Source organism: Schistocerca gregaria, chromosome 2 (assembly GCF_023897955.1).
Source record: "Schistocerca gregaria isolate iqSchGreg1 chromosome 2, iqSchGreg1.2, whole genome shotgun sequence".
In the NCBI taxonomy this organism is placed as follows: domain Eukaryota; kingdom Metazoa; phylum Arthropoda; class Insecta; order Orthoptera; family Acrididae; genus Schistocerca; species Schistocerca gregaria.
This window is the reverse complement of record NC_064921.1, coordinates 177,582,582-177,599,830: the sequence shown is the minus strand read 5'-3', so window position 1 is coordinate 177,599,830 and position 17,249 is coordinate 177,582,582. Positions and strand designations below refer to the sequence as shown.

The following is a 17,249-nucleotide window of genomic DNA, read 5'->3' as shown; positions in this document are numbered from 1 at the left end:
ATGGTAAATTCTGGTATATTCATCTTAGGATATCATTGAAGTACATTTATTGACAACTCAATTATTGTCTGTCGAGCGAAATCATTGAGTGTGGAAACTATGTTGCTCTGTGTACAGGGTGATTCAACATGAATGAGATGAAAAGAAACTAGTCCTTTATCTACAGTAATGACTTAATTTCAGACATACACATATAGACAGAAAGGTTAACTTCTGCTGTTGCTATGGAAATCCGATGTGAACTCCCTGTGTGACATGACAGGCATCTTTCTGCTTCTGCATTTTCTGCCACAGCTGTTCCACTGCAGTCCATTGAATGAAGTTGACCACAGTGACTATTTGGTGCCATAGCTTCTGTAGGTCCTGTGGAACTGGGTGACGGTGTGGTGTCACTTGACCAAATTTGGTCTGAAAATGTGTGAACAATAATTATTGATGATGTTTGAATGGTTCTCAGGTGTCAAACTGGACACAATCATCAAATGCCATGATATTTTGGTGAATAGCTGTGCCGCAATCATCAGGTGGTGCTGATGCATTGTGTGTGTGTATATATATATATATATATATATATATATATATATATATATATATATATATATATATATATATATAATGTAAATAAAATAGAAAGAAACTTCCACATGGGAAAAATATATTAAAAACAAAGATTCCAAGACTTACCAAGCGGGAAAGCACCGGTATGTAGGCACAATGAATAAAACACACAAACACACACACAGAATTTCGAGCTTTCGCAACCGGTGGCTGCTTCGTCAGGAAAGAGGGAAGGAAGAGGAAAGATGAAAGGATGTGGGTTTTAAGGGAGAGGGTAAGGAGTCATACCAATCCCGGGAGCGGAACACACACACACACACACACACACACACACACACACAAACACACACATCCATCCATACATACATATACAGACACAAGCAGACATATTTAAAGGCAAAGAGTTTGGGCAGAGATGTCAGTCGAGGCGGAAGTGCAGAGGTAAAGATTATGTTGAATGACAGGCTATTATTTCTTCATCAAACAATTGTTAGCCCCATTTTCATAACCTGCCAGTACATAACCAGTACTCTGAATACATTTACATGCATTTTTCCCAATTTTTTTTTTTCGAAAATTTTTTCGAAATTTTCTTTCTTTTTTTTGTAAACTTTTTCGAAATTTTTCTGAATTTCCCCACCCTTTAACGTGTTTTGGAGACAACACAACTACCTAACCTTTGCACCCATTGTTGTTCACCAACCTAAATTCAGCACAGGATCTCAAACCAACACTTCTTCGACTTTTTTCACAGTTTTATCTCTCCCTATATATATTTCTATTTATTTTCACTTTAACCTCATATTACCCTTTCCACCTTCTAATACCATGTCAACCTCACAACATCCCTACAACGACCCCATTAAATTTTATTTACATTCCCTCCGCAAACATGCCTTCACCCTAGCCAGATTACGCTCCCATATTTTATTTACTCACGCTTGTATGACATTTGGCATTACCCCCAAAGGCCTCACACTTAAAGTTCCCATCTCTGGCTGCAATCCTTCTTTCCATCAGTCCTTATACCAGTTCCAAACTGCACAATCCACAGCCCTCACCCGCCTAATCCTTCACCTATACATCGACTCGGACAATGAACACCCCCGTCAACTCCTATCCCAAATCAAAGTTCTCAATCTTTCCTCTCCCACATCCACACTGGCTGTTCATAGCATCCTCCTACAGGCCAACCGCAAACTAGAGCAGCATGCCACCCTCCACCGCAAAAAACTATCCAATCTCCTGCTTTCCCACCTCCGGAAAGGCAACTCACTCACCCTCCACAACTTTTCCAAATAACCTCAACCTCCTCTCATTGCACACAGACCCAGTCTCTCCCATCTACTCAATCTCCCACTTCCAGCTCCACTCCCCCCAACAACTCAAAATTCTAGTCAACACAATCTGGAACCACAACACCCCAATTCAGTAGTTAACCTTTCCTCCAAACCCCTCTCCCAATCCGAAACCTCTGTCCTATCCAAAGGCCTCACCTTCAGCCCCATTCCCAGGTTCAACCAAACTGCCCTTGTCAAAGATTTACTGTACTACACTCGTAATATCTGCTGGAAATATCACTTTGCCACGAAGAAAAATAATCCTTATCCCACTCCTAATGATCCAACTCCCCAAGACACTATTCAAATTGAACCCTGCCTGGAACAGTTCCGTCCTCCATCACAGGGGGACCCACCTCCTCTTCCTCAAAATCACCCTCTCCAAACCTTCCAGGAATTTCTCACTTCCAGCCTTGCCTCTCAGTCTTTCTCGAAAAACCTTAATCCTACTCCCAACATCACCACAGCCGAAGCCCAGGCTATCCGTGATCTGAAAGCTGACCGACCCATCATCATTCTTCCGGCTGACAAGGGTTCCACGACCATGGTACTTGATCGTCGGGAGTATGTGGCTGAGGGACTGCGTCAGCTTTCAGACAACTCTACATACAAAGTTTGCCAAGGTAATCCCATTCCTGATGTCCAGGCGGAGCTTCAAGGAATCCTCAGAACCTTAGGGCCCCTACAAAACCTTTCACCTGACTCCATCAAACTCCTGGCCCCACCGACACCTCGCACTCCTACCTTCTACCTACTTCCTAAAATTCACAAACCCAAACATCCTTGCCGCACCATTGTAGCTGGTTACCAAGCCCCCACAAAACGTATCTCTGCCTACGTAGATCAACACCTTCAACCCATTACATGCAGTCTCCCATCCTTCATCAAAGACACCAACCACTCTGTTACCCCCGGAAACCATCCTTGTAACCATTGATGCCACTTCACTATACACGAATATCCTGGACGTCCAGGGCCTCGCTGCAATGGAGCACTTCCTTTCACGCCGATCACCTGCCACCCTACCTAAAACCTCTTTCCTCGTCACCTTAGCCAGCTTCATCCTGACCCACAACTTCTTCACTTTTGAAGGCCAGACGTACCAACAATTAAAGGGAACAGCCATGGGTACCAGGATGGCCCCCTCGTATGCCAACCTATTTATGGGTCGCTTAGAGGAAGCCATCTTGGTTACCCAAGCCTGCCAACCCAAAGTTTGGTACAGATTTATTGACGACATCTTCATGATCTGGACTCACAGTGAAGAACAACTCCAGAATTTCCTCTCCAACCTCAACTCCTTAGGTTCCATCAGATTCACCTGGTCCTACTCCAAATCCCATGCCACTGTCCTTGACGTTGACCTCCATCTGTTAAATGGCCAGCTTCACACATCCGTCCACATCAAACCCACCAACAAGCAACAGTACCTCCATTATGACAGCTACCACCCATTCCATATCAAACGGTCCCTTCCCTACAGCCTAGGCCTTCGTGGCAAACGAATCTGCTCCAGTCCTGAATCCCTCGACCATTACACCAACAACCTGAAAACAGCTTTCGCGTCCCGCAACTACCCTCCCGACCTGGTACAGAAGCAAATAACCAGAGCCACTTCCTCATCCCCTCAAACCCAGAACCTCTCACAGAAGAACCCTAAAAGTGCCCCACTTGTGACAGGATACTTCCCGGGACTGGGTCAGACTCTAAATGTGGCTCTCCAGCAGGGATACGACTTCCTTAAATCCTGCCCCGATATGAGATCCATCCTTCATGAAATCCTCCCCACTCCACCAAGAGTGTCTTTCCGCCGTCCACCTAACCTTCGTAACCTCTTGGTTCATCCCTATGAAATCCCCAAACCACCTTCCCTACCCTCTGGCTCCTACCCTTGCAACTGCCCCCGGTGTAAAACCTGTCCTATGCACCCTCTCACCACCACCTACTCCAGTCCTGTAACCCGGAAGGTGTACACGATCAAAGGGAGAGCCACGTGTGAAAGCACCCATGTGATTTACCAACTGACCTGCCTACACTCTGACACTTTCTTTGTGGGAATGACCAGCAACAAAGTGTCCATTTGCATGAATGGACACAGGCAGACAGTGTTTGTTGGTAATGAGGATCACCCTGTGGCTAAACATGCCTTGGTGCACGGCCAGCACATCTTGGCACAGTGTTACACCGTCCGGGTTATCTGGATACTTCCCACCACCACCAACCTATCCGAACTCCGGAGATGGGAACTTGCCCTTCAACATATCCTCTCTTCTCGTTATCCACCAGGCCTAAATCTCCGCTAATTTCAAGTTGCCGCCACTCATACCTCACCTGTCATTCAACATCATCTTTACCTCTGCACTTCCGCCTCGACTGACATTTCTGCCCAAACTTTTTGCCTTTAAATATGTCTGCTTATGTGTGTATATGTATGGATGGATATGTGTGTGTGTGTGTGTGTGTGTGTGTGTGTGTGTGTGTGTGTGTGTGTATGTGTGTGTGTGTGTGTGTGTGTGTGTGTGCGCGAGTATATACCTATCCTTTTTTCCCCCCTAAGGTAAGTCTTTCCTCTCCCGGGATTGGAATGACTCCTTACCCACTCCCTTAAAACCCACATCCTTTCATCTTTCCTTTTCCTTCCCTCTTTTCTGATGAAGCAGACGCCGGTTGCGAAAGCTCAAAAATCTGTGTGTGTGTTTTATTTATTGTGCCTATCTACCGGCGCTTTCCCGCTTGGTAAGTCTTGGAATCTTTGTTTTTAATATATTTTTCCCATGTGGAAGTTTCTTTCTATATATATATATATATATATTAAAAACAAAGATTCCAAGACTTAACAAGCGGGAAAGCGCTGGCAGACAGGCACATGAACAAAACACACAAACACACACACAGAATTACTAGCTTTCGCAACCGATGGTTGCTTCTTCAGGAAGGAGAGGGAAAGACGAAAGGATGTGGGTTTTAAGGGAGAGGGTAAGGAGTCATTCCAATCCCGGGAGCGGAAAGACTTCCCTTAGGGGAAAAAATGGACAGGTGTACACACACACACACACACACACACACACACACACACACACACACACACACACACACACACATCCATCCGCACATACACAGACACAAGCAGACATATTTAAAGGCAAAGAGTAATGGCAGAGATGTCAGTCGAGGCGGAAGTACAGAGGCAAAGAAGTTGTTGAAAGACAGGTGAGGTATGAGCGGCGGCAACTTGAAATTAGCGGAGGTTGAGGCCTGGCATATATCGAGAAGAGAGGATATACTGAAGGGCGAGTTCCTATCTCCGGAGTTCGGATAGGTTGGTGTTGGTGGGAAGTATCCAGATAACTCGGACGGTGTAACACTGTGCCAAGATGTGCTGGCCGTGCATCAAGGCATGTTTAGCCAGGGTGATCCTCATTACCAACAAACACTGTCTGCCTGTGTCCATTCATGCGAATGGACAGTTTGTTGCTGGTCATTCCCACATAGAAAGCGTCACAGTGCAGGCAGGTCAGTTGGTAAATCACGTGGGTGCTTTCACACGTGGCTCTCCCTTTGATCGTGTACACCTTCCGGGTTACAGGACTGGAGTAGGTGGTGGTGGGAGGGTGCATAGGACAGGTTTTACACCGGGGGCGGTTGCAAGGGTAGGAGCCAGAGGGTAGGGAAGGTGGTTTGGGGATTTCATAGGGATGAACCAAGAGGTTACGAAGGTTAGGTGGACGGCGGAAAGACACTCTTGGTGGAGTGGGGAGGATTTCATGAAGGATGGATCTCATTTCGGGGCAGGATTTTAGGAAGTCGTATCCCTGCTGGAGAGCCACATTCAAGGTCTGATCCAGTCCCGGGAAGTATTCTGTCACAAGTGGGGCACTTTTGGGGTTCTTCTGTGAGAGGTTCTGGGTTTGAGGGGATGAGGAAGTGGCTCTGGTTATCTGCTTCTGTACCAGGTTGGGAGGGTAGTTGCGGGACGCGAAAGCTGTTTTCAGGTTGTTGGTGTAATAGTCGAGGGATTCAGGACTGGAGCAGATTCGTTTGCCACGAAGGCCTAGGCTGTAGGGAAGGGACCGTTTGATATGGAATGGGTGGCAGCTGTCATAATGGAGGTACTGTTGCTTGTTGGTGGGTTTGATGTGGACGGATGTGTGAAGCTGGCCATTGGACAGATGGAGGTCAACGTCTAGGAAAGTGGCATGGGATTTGGAGTAGGACCAGGTGAATCTGATGGAACCTAAGGAGTTGAGGTTGGAGAGGAAATTCTGGAGTTGTTCTTCACTGTGAGTCCAGATCATGAAGATGTCATCAATAAATCTGTACCAAACTTTGGGTTGGCAGGCTTGGGTAACCAAGAAGGCTTCCTCTAAGCGACCCATAAATAGGTTGGCATACGAGGGGGCCATCCTGGTACCCATGGCTGTTCCCTTTAATTGTTGGTATGTCTGGCCTTCAAAAGTGAAGAAGTTGTGGGTCAGGATGAAGCTGGCTAAGGTGACGAGGAAAGAGGTTTTAGGTAGGGTGGCAGGTGATCAGCGTGAAAGGAAGTGCTCCATTGCAGCGAGGCCCTGGACGTGAGGGATATTCTTGTATAGGGAAGTGGCATCAATGGTTACAAGGATGGTTTCCGGGGGTAACAGACTGGGTAAGGATTCCAGGCGTTCGAGAAAGTGGTTGGTGTCTTTGATGAAGGATGGGAGACTGCATGTAATGGGTTGAAGGTGTTGATCTACGTAGGCAGAGATACGTTCTGTGGGGGCTTGGTAACCAGCTACAATGGTGCGGCAAGGATGTTTGGGTTTGTGAATTTTAGGAAGTAGGTAGAAGGTAGGAGTGCGAGGTGTCGGTGGGGTCAGGAGTTTGATGGAGTCAGGTGAAAAGTTTTGTAGGGGGCCTAAGGTTCTGAGGATTCCTTGAAGCTCCGCCTGGACATCAGGAATGGGATTACCTTGGCAATGTGTATGTGGCTGAGGGACTGTGTCAGCTTTCAGACAACTCTACTTTACCACAACACCCCAATTCAGTAGTTAACCTTTCCTCCAAACCCCTCTCCCAATCCAAAACCTCTGTCCTATCCAAAGGCCTCACCTTCAGCCCCACTCCCAGGGTCAACCAAACTGCCCTTGTCAAAGATTTATTGTCCTACACTCGTAGTCTCAGCTGGAAATATCACTTTTCCACGAAGAAAAATAATCCTGATCCCACTCCTAATGTTCCAACTCCCCAAGACACTATCCAAATTGAACCCTGCCTGCAACAGTTCCGTCCTCCATCACAGCGGGACCCACCTCCTCTTCCTCAAAATCACCCTCTCCAAACCTTCCAGGAATTTCTCACTTCCAGCCTTGCCTGTCAATCTTTCTTGAAAAACCTTAATCCTACTCCCAACATCACCACAGCCGAAGCCCAGGCTGTCCGTGATCTGAAAGCTGACCGATCCATCATCATTCTTCCGGCTGACAAGGGTTCCACGACCGTGGTGCTTGATCGTCGAGAGTATGTGGCTGAGGGACTGTGTCAGCTTTCAGACAACTCTACATATGCCAAGGTAATCCCATTCCTGATGTCCAGGCGGAGCTTCAAGGAATCCTCAGAACCTTAGGCCCCCTACAAAACCTTTCACCTGACTCCATCAAACTCCTGACCCCACCGACACCTCGCACTCCTACCTTCTACCTACTTCCTAAAATTCACAAACCCAAACATCCTGGCCGCCCCATTGTAGCTGGTTACCAAGCCCCCACAAAACGTATCTCTGCCTACGTAGATCAACACCTTCAACCCATTACATGCAGTCTCCCATCCTTCATCAAAGACACCAACCACTTTCTCGAACGCCTGGAATCCTTACCCAGTCTGTTACCCCCGGAAACCATCCTTGTAACCATTGATGCCACTTCCCTATACAAGAATATCCCTCACGTCCAGGGCCTCGCTGCAATGGAGCACTTCCTTTCACGCTGATCACCTGCCACCCTACCTAAAACCTCTTTCCTCGTCACCTTAGCCAGCTTCATCCTGACCCACAACTTCTTCACTTTTGAAGGCCAGACATACCAACAATTAAAGGGAACAGCCATGGGTACCAGGATGGCCCCCTCGTATGCCAACCTATTTATGGGTCGCTTAGAGGAAGCCTTCTTGGTTACCCAAGCCTGCCAACCCAAAGTTTGGTACAGATTTATTGATGACATCTTCATGATCTGGACTCACAGTGAAGAACAACTCCAGAATTTCCTCTCCAACCTCAACTCCTTAGGTTCCATCAGATTCACCTGGTCCTACTCCAAATCCCATGCCACTTTCCTAGACGTTGACCTCCATCTGTCCAATGGCCAGCTTCACACATCCGTCCACATCAAACCCACCAACAAGCAACAGTACCTCCATTATGACAGCTGCCACCCATTCCATATCAAACGGTCCCTTCCCTACAGCCTAGGCCTTCGTGGCAAACGAATCTGCTCCAGTCCTGAATCCCTCGACTATTACACCAACAACCTGAAAACAGCTTTCGCGTCCCGCAACTACCCTCCCAACCTGGTACAGAAGCAGATAACCAGAGCCACTTCCTCATCCCCTCAAACCCAGAACCTCTCACAGAAGAACCCCAAAAGTGCCACACTTGTGACAGAATACTTCCCGGGACTGGATCAGACCTTGAATGTGGCCTCCAGCAGGGATACGACTTCCTAAAATCCTGCCCCGAAATGAGATCCATCCTTCATGAAATCCTCCCCACTCCACCAAGAGTGTCTTTCCGCCGTCCACCTAACCTTCGTAACCTCTTGGTTCATCCCTATGAAATCCCCAAACCACCTTCCCTACCCTCTGGCTGCTACCCTTGCAACCGCCCCCGGTGTAAAACCTGTCCTATGCACCCTCCCACCACCACCTACTCCAGTCCTGTAACCCGGAAGGTGTACACGATCAAAGGGAGAGCCACGTGTGAAAGCACCCACGTGATTTACCAACTGACCTGCCTGCACTGTGACGCTTTCTATGTGGGAATGACCAGCAACAAACTGTCCATTCGCATGAATGGACACAGGCAGACAGTGTTTGTTGGTAATGAGGATCACCCTGTGGCAAAACATGCCTTGATGCACGGCCAGCACATCTTGGCACAGTGTTACACCGTCCGAGTTATCTGGATACTTCCCACCAACACCAACCTATCCGAACTCCGGAGATGGGAACTTGCTCTTCAACATATCCTCTCTTCTCGTTATCCACCAGGCCTCAATCTCCGCTAATTTCAAGTTGCCGCCACTCATACCTCACCTGTCATTCAACATCATCTTTGCCTCCACACTTCCGCCTTGACTTATATCTCTGCCCATACTCTTTGCTTTTAAATATATCTGCTTATGTCTGTGTATGTGCGGATGGATGTGTGTGTGTGTGTGTGTGTGTGTGTGTGTGTGTGTGTGTGTGTGTGTGTGTACACCTGTCCTTTTTTTCCCCCTAAGGGAAGTCTTTCCGCTCGCGGGATTGGAATGACTCCTTACCCTCTCCCTTAAAACCCACATCCTTTTGTCTTTCCCTCTCCTTCCTGAAGAAGCAACCATCGGTTGCGAAAGCTAGTAATTCTGTGTGTGTGTGTTTGTGTGTTTTGTTCATGTGCCTGTCTGCTGGCGCTTTCCCGCTTGGTAAGTTTTGGAATCTTTGTTTTTAATATATTTTTCCCATGTGGAAGTTTCTTTCTATGGGAAAGCGCCGGCAGATAGGCACAATGAACAAAACACACAAACACACACATAGAATTACTAGCTTTCGCAACCGATGGTTGCTTCTTCAGGAAAGAGGGAAGGAGAGGGAAAGACGAAAGGATGTGGGTTTTAAGGGAGAGGGTAAGGAGTGATTCCAATCCCGGGAGCGGAAAGACTTCCCTTAGGGGGAAAAAAGGACAGGTGTACACTCGCTCACATACACAGACACAAGCACATTCAAAAAGAATACCACAACTTTAAAAATTTGTATTTAATGAAAGAAGCATAATATAACCTTCTGTTATACATCACTACAAAGAGTATTTAAAAAGGTGTTTTTTTTCACTCAAAAACAACTTTAGGAATTTAAAACTCTGCAACGACAAAAGGCAGAGCTAAGCACTATCTGTCGGCGAATTAAGGGAGCTATAAAGTTTCATTTAGTTGTACATTTGTTCGCTTGAGGCAGCGTCAGCGTCAGTTGATGCTAAGATGGCGACCGCTCAACAGAAAGCTTTTTGTGTTATTGAGTACTGCAGAAGTGAATCGACAACAGTTGTTCAGCGTGCATTTCGAATGAAGTATGGTGTTAAACCTCCTGATAGGTGGTGTATTAAACGTTGGTATAAACAGTTTACAGAGAATGGGTGTTTGTGCAAAGGGAAAAGTTCTGGATGGCCAAGAATGAGTGATGAAAATGTAGCACGCATCCAGGAAGCATTTGTTCGCAGCCCCTCAGCTCGAACAAGAAGCACAACAATTCATATTTCAGCAGGATGGAGCGCCACCACATTGGCACTTTTCTGTCCGTAACTACCTGAACGTCAACTACCCGAGGCGATGGATCGTCCGCCAGGCAGCCCGTGACAGAGCACTTCATCACTGGCCTCCAAGAAGCCCTGATCTTACCCCCCGCGATTTTTTCTTATGGGGGTATGTTAAGGATATGGTGTTTCGGCCACCTCTCCCAGCCACCATTGATGATTTGAAACAAGAAATAACAGCAGCTATCCAAACTGTTACGCCTGATGTGCTACAGAGAGTGTGGAACGAGTTGGAGTATCGGGTTGATATTGCTCGAGTGTCTGGAGGGGGCCATATTGAACATCACTGAACTTGTTTTTGAGTGAAAAAAAAAACCTTTTTAAATACTTTTTGTAATGTTGTATAACGGAAGGTTATATTATGCTTCTTTCATTAAATACAAATTTTTAAAGTTGTGGTATTCTTTTTGAATCACCCTATATATATATATGTCTGCTTGTGTCTGTGTATGTGCGGATGGATATGTGTGTGTGTGTGCGCGAGTGTACACCTGTCCTTTTTTTTCCCCTAAGGGAAGTCTTTCCGCTCCCGGGATTGGAATGACTCCTTACCCTCTCCCTTAAAACCCACATCCTTTCATTTTTCCCTCTCCTTCCCTCTTTCCTGACGAAGCAACTGCCAGTTGCGAAAGCTCGTAATTCTGTGTGTGTGTTTGTGTGTTTTGTTCATGTGCCTGTCTGCCGGCGCTTTCCCGCTTGGTAAGTCTTGGAATCTTTGTTTTTTAATATATATATATATATATATATATATATATATATATATATATATATATATATATATATATATATATATATAATGCTGTATGAATTTATGTGAAAGAAACGATCATGTGGCCACAGCAGAGGGTATTCACCCTGCATGAGAGAGGCACCTGTGTGACCAGCACTGGCGGTGCCGCGCATAAAATAAACGCTCGTCTGGCCGTACGCTTATGAGGAACTGTAACTTGGCACGTGGACTCTTTAGTTTCTGATTGGTGGCTCTCCGTAGCTGTTGGGGGATTTCATGTCTTAGCAATTTACATATGTTCATTACCAACGTTACAGCAGACTATAAGCTGGTGTTGTCTGCATTGTCGTCAGCATTGTCATCAACTTTTCCACTTATATCTGTTTCTAATATCGCAGTTATTTTGGTAACCAATACATACTTTTGGAAAGCTATTTAACACGTAAGTGCTAATAGGGATATCAATTCCAATGCCACCAAGGCACCAAGTATTTAACTGGTCACTTCAGTTGTGCACATAGCTGGGTTTGTGTAAGCTCAAAACACATTAGTAGAGGACGTGACATTGTTGTGGTCAGATTCGGAGTTTGTGATTTCTTGATTTAAGATGAGTAGTGAAGAAGATAGCATGAAATTACCCACAAGGAAGAGAACTAAAAACGTGTGTTTACCATTCATGTTGGGAAGAAACATATTCCTACATTCATCCTGAGAAAGCCTTCTGTTGTATCTGCAAACAGGAATTTAGTGTGGCACATGGAGGCAATACCGACTGTCCTCAGCATGCAAAAACTACCGGTAAACTATTAGTCAGTTTTGTGTTACTTTGTTTGGTGCAATTTAAAATTATGTAAATATGAATTTAATGTAGTAATAAATATCTTTAGGCTATACAAACAAGGAGAAAGACATAAAGGAGTCTTCCAAGATTTCCAGCTTCTTTCCTGCTAGGGGCATCTCAACCACAAGTGGATTACACAAAACTGTTGCAGCAGAACTGACGTGTGTATCACACAGTGAAACATAAACTGTTATAGTAGCTTGGACTGCAAATCATGAAGGATGCATTCAGTGATCCTACTGTTAAAGAAAATGTGTTGTGGATACACCAAAACTTAACCAATAGTGAAAGAAGTTTTGGCTCCAAAAAGAGTTTCAGGTATGGTTACAGTTTTAAACGATCCCAATAAGTTGAGTAAATTTCGCTCTATAGCAACTGATGCTTTAAAAAAATTAAAAATAGGAAGATGTTTCTGATTGTTTTGAGATATTTTGATCCCAAAATTGGAATTCAAAATAAACTTCTGGATTTTACAGAAGAGAGCAGTGTAACAGCAATGTCTATTTACAATTTGTTAAAACATTCATTGGAATTCCACAAAACATTAATTTTGAAAAGCATAATTCAGTATTTGAACTGTTAAATGACGATAACAAACAAGTGTTCAAGGCAAACTGTTCGAATCATATTTTGCACAATGCAATGAAACGTGCCTGTGATATTCTAGATGTTGATCTTGAAAATTTGGTGCTGAAATTATATGGTCACTCCTCCATTTCTGCCAAGTGAAGGGAAGTTCTAAACTCCTTTTTTGAATTTGTAGATGTAGAATGTAGTGAAATTCTCCAACATATATGTACTAGGTGGCTTTCTTTAACACAAGCAGATGACAGAATCATTAGAAATTGGGAACCCATAAAAAGTTATATGAAAAGTACTGATGATTGGCCCCCATGTTGGTGCAGCTATCTTCTTCTTCTTCTTCTTCTTCTTCTTCTCTTTTTTTTAATAGATTGTACTAAGATTTCAGGATGCTCTGATGTTATTATAATGGAAAATTTTGAGGCAGTCAAAACTTTGATCAGTAAAACTGAGCAAAGACTGAGTGATAGATATTTTGTTAGTGGCACTATAAAGTTTTAAGTAAGTTAACTTGTTCCATAACCAGAAAATACATTGCAGATAATCTTATGGAATTTTATGTGTCATTGAAAACATATGTGGTCAAGAATTTCAACTTCGAATGTCAACTGCCAATGTCAGATGAGTTTTGTACACCTCTTTGTCTAAGTTCTGAACTAATATTTAAACATCTTGGAGGAATAATGGAGTCTTTGCAGATAGATGATGTAGATGAAGATTGTTTGTATAAGAAATTTTATGATGTAAAGAATATTTGGAGCAAAGCATATCTATGGAAGGCACTGCAAACAGGTGGGTTAACGTTTTCTGTACCTTGAGAGCGAAAAATGTTCAGGTTCCCAATTTGCTGAAACTAGGTGGGTTTGAATTAAGCTTTCCTGTTTCAAATACTGAGGCAGAAAGAATTTTTTCCCCAATGAACCATAAATGGACAGAGGTGTGCCACAAATGTACCACCGAGCTTATAAAAGCAGAAGTGCAAGTAGCAGTGAATTTTAACTGCTGAGAACTCTTTGCATATGTAAAATCGAATGAATCTTTGCAAAAAGAAGTGACGTCTGTAAATAAATACAATCAATAATGTAAAATAAAACATGTATGCACATTTGAAATATATTTCTTTGTAAAAAACGCTATTGGAATTGTTTATTTTGTAGGCTTTCTCCTCGATCCTTATTTCCTCCATAGAAAGTTGGCAACCCTAATGCTGGGAAAGCCTCAGATCACATATTATTGCGTGTTCTGCAACACAACACACCTTTTCAGTCATTGATGCGACCATTTTGAATCCTAGCACCAGCGTTGTACAACAGTTACGGCTGTCTGTTGTTTGTTTCATTGTCACCATTCTATACTGCAGGAGTTAATCCGTTAGTCTATATGTGTATGTCTGAAATAAAGTTATTACTGTAGCCACAGGAATACTTCTTTTTGTCTCATTCATTTTGAATCACCTTGTACTATAAAATCATGCTTCTTAGAAATGTACAATTTTTTATTTATATTTCTAACATCTCTCGCAAGATAGTTGAGGGTGTTTGTTTTACCATTATGATTATCTAAAATATGATTAATTTATTTGATCTACAGGATGATTTGATAGCAAAGACAGCATCTCCGCCAATGTATCTGAAAACAGATCTCCAGACATTTGATATGAAGGAACTGAACAGCAAATTTGATGTGATTCTTGTAGAGCCACCACTGGAAGAATATCAGCGGACCATGGGTGTTACCAATATGCAGTTCTGGGGATGGGATCAGGTAAAATCTATTTATAGTATGATTGTGTGTGTGTGTGTGTGTGTGTGTGTGTGTGTGTGTGTGTGTGTGTGTGTGTGAGAGAGAGAGAGAGAGAGAGAGAGAGAGAGAGAGAGAGAGATTGGTGAGGAAAGCAGCATGCTGCAGAAAAGAAGAATATAAATTCTTTGAGATTCTCTACAGTGTGGTGCATTTTTCATTGTTGTATCTACTGTGGTTTTTCTCTTCTGGGTCCTTGAAATCAGAGGTGTTTGAGTGGGACACCCTGTATTGTGAAAAGGAAAGCTGATACTCACCATATAGTGGAGATCCTGAGTTGCAGATAGGTGCAACAAAAAGACTGTCACAAATATAGCTTTCAGCCACTAAGGCCTTTGATTCAACATCTCCACTTTATAATGAGTAGCAACTTTCCTTTCCACAGTATTGCTACATTCCAGCCTGGATTTCCCATTGTTTGATGTTTGCTTAGGTTTTTTTCTTATTTAAATATGCCCATTTATTATATTGTTCCATGAACTTGGAGCTGCACCACTATGTTGGTCACAGCAAACTCGTGCAAAAATTATATCCAAGTAGTAGTCAGTGGCAGACAATTTTTGTGTGGGATAGATTACTAGAAAATATGAAGAGAATTCAATTTCAAACCCTTCAGCTCTCTTCCCCCCCCCCCCCCCCTCTCTCTCCACATTTAGGGTACAATCAAAGATGTGTGCCTGCTGGGTCCATCACAGCCTCACAGTAGACCATAAAGAGCAACAAAGGACCATCTGTGCAGAATTGTTTGCATGTTATTAGGCTGATCGTGACAATTTTTTGTGAAACATCTTCACAGGACATGAAGCATGATAAAGTCATGGCAATGGTCTTCCGGAACTCTGGAGGGTTGTTCTGTTTGTGTCCTCCCTCATAGCACAACAATCAACTCTAAAAGCGTATTGTGCTATCCTCAGGGAACTGAAGAAATTATTTCAGGGTGTTTATTGCCACAAAAATGCAAAGGAGCATCTCCTTTTCTATGACAGTGCAAGGCCTCACACAAATCTGTGCTCCTGAGAGAAGCTCACAAAACTTCATTGGACTGTTCTTTGTAATGCACCCTGCAGCCCTGGTCTCACACCTTCTGACTTCCATCTGTTTGACCCAATGAAGGATGCACTCTGTAGGAAGCCGTACATTTATGGTGGGAAGGTTATTGATGCAGCAAGACATTGGCACTGACGTTGTTGACCAGTAGAGTGTTACTGTGCAGGCATACAGGCCCTCCTAATAAGGTGGCATAAGGCCATTGCATGGAAGGGAGATTATGTTGAAAAGACAGAGTTTTGTAGTCTGTGGCTTCCTGAGGGATATGATCCCTGGGCTAGGAGACAGAACTAGACATGACATAGGGAAGGGCTAGGACGTTTTTGATGGAACGCCACTTTAGGGGGGTGGGAAGGATTGTAGTTTAGATGTTTCTCATTACAGGGATGATGATAAATAATCAAAACCCTGATGAAGGATGTGGTTCAGTTGTTCCAGTCTGGGGTGGTGTCGGGTGACGAAGGGGGTACTTCTTTGTAGCTACTTGGTGGGAGGATTGGGAGTGTGTGGGGATATGGCACAGGAAATCTGTTTGTTGGACTAGGTCTGGGGGATAGTGCCCATCTGTGAAGACCTTCATAAGACCTTCAGCATACTGGGCAAGGGAGTTCTTGTCACGACAAATACACTGTCCCCAGGTGGCAGGGTTGTATGGGAGGGACTTTTTAGTCTGGAAGGGATGGAAGCTATTAAAATGCAGGTACTGCTGGTGTTTTGGGGGTTTAACGTGGTCAGAGATGTGGATGGAACCATCAGAGAGGAGGAGGTCAAATCCAGGTAGGTAGCACATGAGGTTGAGGAGGACCAGGTGAAGTGGATGGGAGAGAAGTTGTTGTGGTTTGAAGGAATGAGGATAGGGTGTCATGGCCCTGAATCCAGACCATAAAAACATCATCAGTGAACCTGAACCAGACCAGGGATTTGGGAGGGCAGGAAGGATTCCTCTAGATGGCCCATAAACAGAATGGCATAGGGGGGTACCACAGTAGTGCTCAGGGCTCTGCTGTAGATTTGTTTCCGTATGTTCCCTTCATGGGAGAAGTAGTAGTGTGTTAGAATAAAGTTGCTAAGGGGTATGAGGAATGGGTGTGCGAGATTGGAGTCTGAGGGATGTTGATAATGGGAAGTGTTCAGTAGTGCCAAGACCACGTGCATGAGGGATGTCACTGAGGGCTGAAATTCTTTCATTGGGCTCACAATAACCTGCTACAATGGGGCATCCAGGATTGTTGAGTTTGTACATTTTGGGGAGCATGTAGAAGGTGGGTGTAGGGTGTCAAAGAGGGTGAGGAGGGAAATGGATTCAGGGGAGAGTTTCTGGGAAGGGCCTAAGATTTTAAACAGGGATTGGAAGTTATGTTGGACTTCTGGGGTGGGATCACTCTTTCAGAGTTCATAGGTGGAGTCGTCATACAATTGGCAGAGACCAGGTAGTCATTGTAGTCATCACGTTTGTTCAGCACAACAGTGCAGTCTGGCCAGAATGGCTGGAGATAGCCATTGAGTGTGCGTGCGCGTGCGCACGAGACAGAGAGAGAGAGAGAGAGAGAGAGAGAGAGAGAGAGAGAGATGTGCCTGTTTGTGTGAATACGTCTTGTTTTCCCCTTTATTTCAGGAAGAAGGCTTTGTGTCTGCTTGCAACTCAGCATGCCATCTTTACAGTATACAGCAATCAATCCTTTTCATAATTATTGATATTCCAACCTGGACTTTTCGTTGTTTCATTTACCTGTCAGTTTCAGATAGCTGTCGCAATAAAATATTTTATAATACAGCTGTTATTCTATAGCTGCAAAGGTAATGCACATAGCCTGGTTA

General features: G+C 44.3%; 1 protein-coding gene across 1 annotated transcript in view; it reads left to right on the top strand.

The window, feature by feature from the left end:
* LOC126336635 (N6-adenosine-methyltransferase non-catalytic subunit) overlaps positions 1-17,249 on the top strand; it is a 57,119-nt gene that overhangs the window by 13,614 nt on the left and 26,256 nt on the right. The window contains exon 4 of the mRNA XM_050000529.1: positions 14,175-14,348. Within this exon, the coding sequence (XP_049856486.1) occupies positions 14,175-14,348 (174 nt within the window). The remainder of the gene's footprint in view (positions 1-14,174; positions 14,349-17,249) is intronic.